General features: G+C 38.7%; 1 protein-coding gene across 4 annotated transcripts; it reads right to left on the reverse strand.

The window, feature by feature from the left end:
* Nucleotides 1–2,053: 2,053 nt before the first annotated feature.
* Spp1 (secreted phosphoprotein 1) lies at nt 2,054–8,996 on the reverse strand. 4 transcript variants are annotated; one of them, XM_048427470.3, is made up of 7 exons: nt 8,844–8,995; nt 7,727–7,794; nt 7,592–7,630; nt 5,531–5,611; nt 4,952–4,999; nt 3,580–3,873; nt 2,054–2,888 (listed from the first exon to the last, which is right to left on the reverse strand). In XM_048427470.3, exons 2-7 carry the CDS (start codon nt 7,778–7,780, stop codon nt 2,484–2,486), a joined length of 921 nt encoding a protein of 306 aa, XP_048283427.1. In that variant the 5' UTR covers nt 7,781–7,794; nt 8,844–8,995; the 3' UTR covers nt 2,054–2,483. The 4 variants fall into 4 exon arrangements, with proteins under 4 accessions (XP_048283427.1, XP_085547691.1, XP_048283432.1 ...); XM_085691565.2 differs by lacking the exon at nt 8,844–8,995 and adding an exon at nt 8,791–8,814; XM_048427475.3 differs by lacking the exon at nt 5,531–5,611 and having other exon boundaries at nt 8,844–8,996.
* Nucleotides 8,997–9,476: the final 480 nt, after the last annotated feature.

Raw genomic sequence — 9,476 nt, forward strand, 5'->3', positions numbered from 1 at the left:
ACTTTCCTCAAGACCCAACTATACCACTTTTGGGTACATACCCAAAGGATGCTCAACCATACCACAAGGACATGTGCTCAGTTATGTTCACAGCAGCATTGTTTGTCATAGCCAGAACCTGGAAAAAACCTAAATGCCCCTCGACCGAAAAATGGATAAGGAAAATGTGGTGTATTTGCACAATGGGATATTACACAGCAGAAAAAAATAACATCTTGAATTTTGCAGACAAATGGATGGATCTAGAAAACATCATATTGAGTGAGGTAACCCAGACCCAGAAAGACAATTATCTTGTGTTTTTTCTGCATTTTGATCAGTTGTGGTTTTCCATAAGGTCTTAATCTGTACCAAGAAGATGTTGCTTTGATGAAAAGAGAAAATTATAATTATCTGTGCGTTTAATGACAAATATTTAGAATGTAGTTAGGGATTATTAAAGTAGCAGTTGTAGGTTCTCCTACAAGATCCATGGCTTCACTAGCCCTAGTTAACTGACTAAATTTCTAGTACTAGATATGATTTCCTTCTCATTGAATGGGCTTTAAGTCCAAGTAGAGAGCTATTGGTTGCTGCCAAAATATGCATGCCACTGTTGCACCCTTAGTTGGAATCATGGTATGTTGATTGTTGTTTTTGCTCATAGGCATCATAGCTTGGTATGACAATTGGTTGCTTCCCTCCCAAGGAAGCTTGCAAGGCACCTTTTGGTCATGAGAGTCAGTAGTCGGGGAGGAGGTTTTCAGGTCAGATCCAATTCCAACCCTCTTGGTCTTATGTCTGAAGACACCAACAATATCTTCAACAATAGGGACTTTTATCTTCAATCTCTGGAAGGGCAACAACAATAGCCTGTAATGTTTTGGGCATTTCTTGGGCAACCCTGACCAACAACTCAAAAGAAAACATCTCATAATTGGTCTTGTGGTTTTGATAGACAGCCTATAACTCTTGTGGAGAACATTGTCAGCCCAGATAGGAATCTTTCTTTAAACTCTATTTATATATGGATGCATAGACATATATATGGCCCTTCCAGATAACTCATTGTTATTTATTTTCTTCTTCTGTATTTGTCTCACCCCCTCTCTAAACAAAGTTCACTCATTTTCTGCTTCAGATCACTTATACCCTGTTTGTTTTTCTCATCTCTACTGCTCCCCTGAAACCTATTGTACCTTTTTACTGTTCTGTTTTCTGTTTTCTATAGTTACTTCTGACTATATATTCACATCTGAAGATTTGGAGCTAGGAGCCACAGGTAGAAACATGCGGTGTTGTTTTTCTTGGTCTGGATTTCGCCCTCAATGCGATCTTTTCTAGTTCCATCCATTTACCTGCAAGTTTCATGACTGAATTCTTTAAAGTTGAATAATATTCATGTGTCAGTTGAAGGGTATTTAGGTTGTTTTCATGAGTTCTAGACAAGATATCTAGTTAGTTTTTTTTATTGATTTTTATTGAGCTCTATATTTGTTCCTACTCCCCTCCCTGCCTCTCCCCTCCACCCTTCAACCCTCCCCTAAGGTCCCCATGCTCCCAATTTACTCAGGAGATCTTGTCTTTTTCTACTTCCCATGTAGATTAGATCTATGGGATATCTAGTTTTAAAGATAAAAGGTGTGTATGCCACTCTAGTCCTTCTGAAATTTCACATCTGAATGAAATTCAGCACAAATTTGTTTTCACTTCATTAAATTATTTTAATTAAATATATATATTGCTTCTTACCTAAGAATGATAGCTAAAAGGCCTACAGAAAGGCAGGAAAGCCACACATTTACTAAGAAAATTAATAGATAATTATAGAAAGCAGAAAGGTAGACTTGATTACATCCAAGCTTTCATTAGCTTTTACATTAGCTGGTGAATGTTATGATTAGGTAAGAATACTCCGTAGAAGAGCCTTGTGGTTCTGCCTGCTAACAACTCTTGGGGAGTAGCCCTTGTTCTACTGATCAAAGTGGGCAAATTCATTGAAACAGTTACATTTTAGAAACTGCAGAGGAATTGTGAGAAACCAGTAAGAAATAATTGACACCACCAGACCTGCTACATTCATGATATATGATTTATTCACACCAAAAAAATAATCACAACAAAATATACACTAATTATAAAAACGAAAGATGTGGTGACTTAGGCTGGTATAGGCTCTCTTTTAACCATGTAAAGACATTTTGCTCGTGTCTACATACATTTTATTAAAAGAGTAACAATCATTAAGGTGCAGTGGCCTTTTGCATTTCCTCTACAGAAAGAACAGAGGCAAAGTGATGAAGCTTTTAGGTTACAAGGATTTTTCATGAAGCAACAAACTAAGCTAAAGACCCCAAATATTATCTATTTCCTTCTTCACATACACAAACCCATTAAACTGAGAAATGAGCAGTTGATATTCTTGCTTAGCCCTTACTAATATTTTTTTTCTGTTTTCCTTTTTAACTAAAAGCAAAGTAAAGAACTGTGGTTTTGCCTCTTTTTTAATTGACCTCAGAAGAGGAACTCTCTATTTCATGAGAAATGCGAAATTTCAGAGAGTTAGCATCTTCCTTGCTCTTCGAGCCTGGAACTAGCTTGTCTTCGTGACTGTGAAACTCACGGCTCTGATGTGCCTGGCTGGCTCTGGAACTTTCCTTGCTGTCAATTCCATCAGACAGCTCAGTGCTCTCATGACTGGCCTTCTGTTTATCCTCCTGGGATTGCTCATGGCTTTGGGTTTCCGCACTTGGTTCATCCAGCTGACTTGATTCATGGCTGGTCTTGCCAGTGCTGTCCTGGTCAGTGGGCACGCTCAGACGGTGGACAACAGGGATGACCTTGAGGACATCATCCAACTCCTTGCTCTTCATGTGTGAGGTGAGATCCTCACCTATTTCATCAGAAAACTGAACCAGAACAAATGGAAGAATTACACAAACGGCCAAGGATAAGAGCATTATAATCCTTTATCTCCAACTTTTAGGTCAAACTGCTCTGAATATTTCTAAAATCCGATTGAAGAAGAAAATACCCTAGCATGTACTTTGCACTTCTGTCACCATCATGGCAGCCGTTTCTAGTTTATTAGGTTCATCATTTATGTCTGTGATAAATAAAACTAGTAGGGTAACCTCATCATCTCATTATCTCTGACTTACAGAAAAAGACATTGAAAGTTAACTTGTAAACTGAATAATAAATAACAAGGCTGAGTCTAATTCAGACCCTTTGATTACGCTCATCATAATTGTGATTTTTACAGTTCCCCTCACACACTTGGCTTCCAAATATGATCATTATATTTCACAAAAAAACCTCTCTGCAGTAGTTATTGAACTAACATAAATGGCTATTAAATACTGCTTAGAGACTGAATTTGGAAAGACAGAACTGTGTGTAATAGACAAAATTAGAAAGACTTTAAGCATACTTTAAGCAAGACTTCAGCAAAGGAAAAATGCTCTGTATTCAAAGGTCAAAAAGCAGACCTCAAATAAATGTACCGTGCTCAGTGAATAGCGAGTGAATTTGTAGATTCTGGTTTCCGAGAAGTGAGCTCAAGTCATAGCTATTCCATGTGTCTGACAAGGGATTTACCTGGTCACTGGGAATGTGGATCTTCCTAGACTTTGACTGCAGCCCGTAAGCCAAACTATCGCCTCGGCCATCAGGGATTTCTACCGTAGGGACAACGGGAGTGAGAATTTCTGTTTGTGTAGTGGCTGTAAAGGTCTCGTCAGACTCATCCGAATGGTGAGAGTCGTCAGCATGGTCATCGTCATCGGATTCGTCAGAGTCCACAGAGTCCTGGCTGTCTGCATGGTCTCCGTCATCATCGTCGTCATCATCATCCGTGTGGTCCTGGCTTTCATTAGAGTTGCTTGGAAGAGTCTAAATCGAAAACCAAGATGCCTCAGTAAATGAGTGCTTGGGTTTTATGCTGTGCTGGCTTGGTTGAAATATTTTAATTTGCTTTCAGGATCTTTGCAATTACAGTACATTCCATGGTTTAAGGTGAGGAAATGGGCCTCTTTCTTGCCTTTTAGCACAAGAATAAATGAAATAGCATTCTGAGACACTTCTTTGACTTCTTAATGAAATGTTATTTTCTTAGAAATTTTCAAGGCAAACTTAACAAGTATGATGTTCATATCGCTAGCATTTTCCCTTGTAAATAGTGTACATTATTAATTTACAAAATTCATTGAGGTAATAAGCATAAATAAGGCTAGATTGATTTTAATCTGAAATGTAATTCCACAAAATATCAGATCATCTGTACCTTAATATAGAAAATCTTAAAATTAAATCTATCTATCTATCTATCTATCTATCTATCAATCAATCTATCTATCTATCTATCTATGTATCTATCGTTGCCTCCGTATTATCAAGGATATTCAAGACATGACTCTGCGAGTCACAGGAATACAAACTATAGCCCAAATCAATGTCGTGAACTAAAAAATAAGGACTATTAAACTACAAATCTGCAAATATTTTGGCTCTTTTAATCTAACTTTTCTTATCAGAGATCATCTATATATTTAAATTGGATCTTAAGGGAAATTTTATTTATTTGCTCAGCAAATAGGAAAGATCACCGACCTACCAAATAATCTTTTAATATTAGCAACATAAACATTTTAAAGTAAAAAAAATGTGGCTTTGTTAAACACTGATGATCTGTTTAACAAATATTAGTTAAAACATCTTTAAACTAACTTTCATACTTTATAAGAGGCTTAATGTTTCCAGTATCAGACTTGAGTAGATATTTTCCGTAACACTAAACTTATCTGTAGAACTTGTGCATTTTGACAGTGAATGAATGTATTTCCTTCCTGAGCAAGCTTTGGAATGGAGATTCACTAGGACACTTGCTAATGGGCTGAAAGGCTGAAGGGAATGGCACAGCCACTTCCTCCAGGTCTCTTCACAGCAGGTTTCATTGCATAGGAAAACTTACTTCTTGTTTAAGGTCATCTGTTTCTTCAGAGGACACGGACAGGGTATTCTGGGGAAGGAAGGTCACACGTTAGCACACACGTTACATGCTCAGCTGCCTAATGCAAAGTTATTCTTTTCAATCTAAAGCAGGTCACATTTTTCAGCATGACTGATGGTTTACAGTGGGGCAAAGTGGACTGGTCTTCTAGACCCCTATTTACCTAAAAAGCAGAAAGATCCCACTAAGTAACTTGTATGGTTTGGTTAGTCGCAGTCTATTATTATTGTTTAGGGGTTTTACTTGTTTTGTTGTTGTTGTTTTATCATTTATTTGTTTTATTTTGTGTGTTAAGTGTCTTGCATTATATTAGTGTGTATAATGTGGTCTCATTATATTAGCGTACCGTGTGCATGCAGTACCCCAGGAGATCAGAAGAGGGCAGAAAATCCCCTGGAACCAGAGTTAGCAGAAGGTTGAGGACTGGCATCTGGACCCTAGGAATGGAACCCGGGTCCTCTGCAAGAGCAGCCAGTACCCTTAATGGCTGTGCCATTGCTCCAGTCCTATTTTTCAGTTTGAGAAATTGACTAACAGTACCTGTGGGGCTAGAAGATTTTGCTTCTGAGATGGGTCGGGCTCCAGCCAGGTGGCTACAGCATCTGTATGTTTGCTGTAAAGCTATTGAAAAAACGATGTGCAATGTCATTATTAAAACATAAACACAGGGATCTGTGTGCCATGATCTTTTCCCTGAAGGGAAAGCGTGATATATATTCCCACTTCCTTGCAAAACTTCAGAAATCATTTTTATAACTTGTTTTTTGTTATTGATTCATTTAATGGCACTTCAAATATCATTAATAGTGGGACAGGTCTTCTTTCAAAGTGATTTATAAATACTGGTTCAGTCCTTTAAACCCCTTACGAGGTAGACATCAGTATTTCCCAGATAACCCCGCAGGAGAAACTCCACCACAATGTGTAGGTAGGAAGCCGTGGCAGAGCTGGTGTTCAAGCCCAGGCACGCTGACTGTCAGCATTGGTCAATCGTTCGTTTGCCTCGTCTACCTTTGATGTTTTCTCTCAGGTAAACACTCTTATTAAGATTGATCCCATCATTTTTCTCTCCATAGGACTAAAGAGGAATTCCCTAAGGCAGTATTTTCTAAGATGGTGAGTTTACCCACAGGTAGCTATTTAAACGTAAGCTAAGATTAAACTAAATGTACCTAATTTAAATGTAAATTAAGATAAAAAACAAAAACAAAACAATCCTAAATCTCTCCATTGAACTTGCCACAGTTTAATTACTCAATAGGCACTTGAGTCTAGTGTTTAACAGACAGCCATAAATACAACGTTAAAGTCATTGCACAAAAGGTCTATTGTACCAAGCTGCCCATGGTAGAAACAGAATCTGGAGAACGACTGTGCTCATTCAGGAAGTAAGTGTCCCATGGTCAGCTGTGTTGGCCACATTTGGTCACTTCACAGTATAAGTGACATTCGTCACATGACATAAGTTACGTTTATAATGTAAAGAATGTGCTATGAAGGACATGTAATCAAAATACATAGGCTAAAAAAGATTTAATGATCTTAACATAAATGGCTAGTGTTCACTTCAAGGGCATAGCCTTAAACACTTTTCCATATTTTCTTTTACTTCTATGGTTCTTAGATTCTAAAAAAACTGACTTCAGCTTTTCAACTATATCCTAAATACTATTTGATGAACTGTACTATTATATCTTTTAAAAAAATGCATTCCTATATTTTTTGAATATTTCTTTTATTCTGTTTCTAAAGTACCAATAATTGTCCCCCCTCATAGAAATGTTAATTTTCCTATTTGGTTAAACTGTAACTCAACACCTGCATTCTCAAGTCTGTCGGAACACAGGCAGGCTGTTTTCCCATCCCATCTTACACACCCCATGTACAAGCGCCTCCCTGACTGTCTTTGTGAAGCTGCAGCGGCCCCCAGGCAACTCTGCATTGGCCCTTATTCTGTTCATCAGGAACTGAATTCTGTGTGCTTCTTTGTCCAGACTTGGGCCATGGCCCATCTGGGTTTGCCTGGCACATGTTCACCTATTATGGAGGGGCAAGTAACTAAGGCTGTTCATCAAATAATCGTAATAAATAGAGATGTTGGTTTGGTTTTCATTCTGTCTAGGAAATGTGGTCTAAAATCTGCTGACATGCACAGTAGAGTTAAATAGCACAAACAAACTTTCTCTTTATGATGGGCTTCTTAGCAAGTGTCTTGGGCAGTACTGTAAATATTATGGCCAAACGAACAACTCTGGCCAACATCTGAGTGGTGTTTTAAATTCATCCTCTGGGACTTTTTGCTTCTAGGCAAGCTTGCTGACTCAAGGAGAGAAAGAGTCATTCAAGGTCCTAAGACCTGTTTTATATAAGTAGCAATAGCCTGGAACACACTTTTAGTATATTAAAAATCTAATTAAAAGTGAGTCTGTTCATTAAAAACAATGCCGTTTGGTACTGCCTCCATCTGTACTACATAGTCAGTAAGTACTTTGAAACAAACAGGTCTGATTATGAAGAAAAATAAATAAAATACTGTTCCTAGCAACCTTTGCAATGCTTGTGTACATTCTTCAGTTAAATGATCAACCTAAAGGTGCTTACCGACTTATCCTCGGAGCTGCCAGAATCAGTCACTTTCACCTTTAAGATAGAAAAGTGAAGGGAAAAAAATTACATGAGAATGTGCCAAAGCCCATTAACTTTCAAGAATTTTCTCTAAGATTCGATTGTACTCACGGGGAAGGAGGAGGCAATGCCAATGAGGCAAAAGCAAATCACTGCAAATCTCATGGCTGTAGCTGGTCCTGCAATATATTTTGTGAGGAATACTTGGTATCTTGACAAGTTCAACGTAGACATATCTCTTTGCACTACCACATTGCTACCGAGCCACTAATAAATTCTGGAATCTTTTCTGCATCTCCGAGAAAACGTCAATGTGGAGGCTTTTGAGTCAACATTTGTGTGCCTTTTCTTTCTCTCAATCCCTCGCCCTTGGCAAGGGTGGTGCAGTTTCCCGGCTTCTATTTATCCAGACTGTATATCTGGCCTCTCAGAGCTTATCCTACCACCATGTGATGTCTCCAGCTCTCCACACCTAGGATCAGTTTCACAGTACTTTGGTAATTAAAACAGCGAACTACGGTGGCAGTACTTTTCCCAAGGAGGAAAATCAAAAAGAAAATAAAATGATAAAAAATTGCTTTTCCATTTTTCAAATTTGCATTTCCAATGTGACTTTTTTTAAAACAAGTTAACACCATGCAATAAAGCTAAAAGAAAGATAACTTTGAAATTGAGTAAGATTTTTCATTTGCAATGAAAAACATTGAGAACAGTCAACAGCTTTTCTGTGTGTGATAATGAGTCTACATGTTATCACACAAGAATCTTAGTGAAAGATTTAAAAGCCAGTGCAGAAGCAAGACATTGAGAAAGCTCCCTCCCCAAGTAGATGAGTTAGTCTATTAAAAATGACACTATCAATGATTTATATTAAAATATAATACCCTTCTTTAATTGCCTCCACAGTAATCCATCTACTTTAAAATGATATAGAAATCTGCTCCATAGAGACATAGAACTTTACAGTGTGTGTGTGTGTGTGTGTGTGTGATTAGCAGCAATTTTCTCTGTCCTTTAAAGAACGAACTCAGTTTATTTCTGACTTCTCTGTTCAACTGACTTTGCAGATACCTGGAAGCCCGCAGAGTATCCGACCTGCTCGTTCAGAAAGACTATAGCGGTGCAATCTGTCTGGCTGACGAGTGCTACAGTTAAAGCGTATTCTTTGGACTCACCCACAGAATCCAGCCTGGAGAAGTGCAGCCTTCCTAGCCAGCTGCAAGCTTACCTTGGCTGACTTCCTCAGAGAATGCGGCTGGCGAGAGACTGCAAAGCCGGGATGCTGATGCCTAGCTCCTCCTGTCCTGCTGCTGACAGCTCGGACCTCCCAGAATTTAAATGCTGCTCCAGACAGTCTCCACCAACCCAGGAGGCGGAGTGATGTGTCATGAGGTTTTTGCCACTGCTCGGCCCACCTGCTCCCACAACTTCCCCCTCTGGTTTTGTGGTTGAAAAAAAAAAAGAAAGAAAGAAAGAAGAAAAGGAAACACAGAAAACATTGCTTATGTACAACATCGTTAACTCCTCTTTTCGTTTATGGGATGCACTTAGAATCCTGGAAGGGCATGTAGGTTCATAGGGAAGGGAACAGCTAATCAGTCTCACGGATTTCATTTATAGTTGTTGAATTAGTGGATAAACATCAAAGGGGAATGGAAGGAACTGGGGTGGAGTCTCTTTCAACCTAAGTTACAGGTAAAGGGCATGTGGATATGCATTTGTCTCTATCAGCCTCACTGAAGACTAGGAAACTCCTGTCTCTGTAGGTAGGATTTTGAGACCACCTCCCCTTTGTCTTTGTATTTGATGGCTCAGATCAGCTCGGGTACAGTGGCTCAGGTTTATAATCCCAGCACTCAAG

The sequence above is a fragment of the Myodes glareolus genome, chromosome 8 (genome assembly GCF_982192425.1).
Source record: "Myodes glareolus chromosome 8, mMyoGla1.1, whole genome shotgun sequence".
NCBI lineage: Eukaryota > Metazoa > Chordata > Mammalia > Rodentia > Cricetidae > Myodes > Myodes glareolus.

Excerpts from the sequence above, each read along its gene's own strand:
- Spp1 (XM_048427470.3), bottom strand. The coding sequence starts at position 7,780 with ATGAGATTTGCAGTGATTTGCTTTTGCCTCATTGGCATTGCCTCCTCC. Across the intron at positions 7,631-7,726 it reads GCATTGCCTCCTCCTTCCCC|GTGAAAGTGACTGATTCTGG; the intron begins GTGAGTACAATC and ends TCTATCTTAAAG. Across the intron at positions 5,000-5,530 it reads AAAATCTTCTAGCCCCACAG|AATACCCTGTCCGTGTCCTC; the intron begins GTACTGTTAGTC and ends TTCCTTCCCCAG.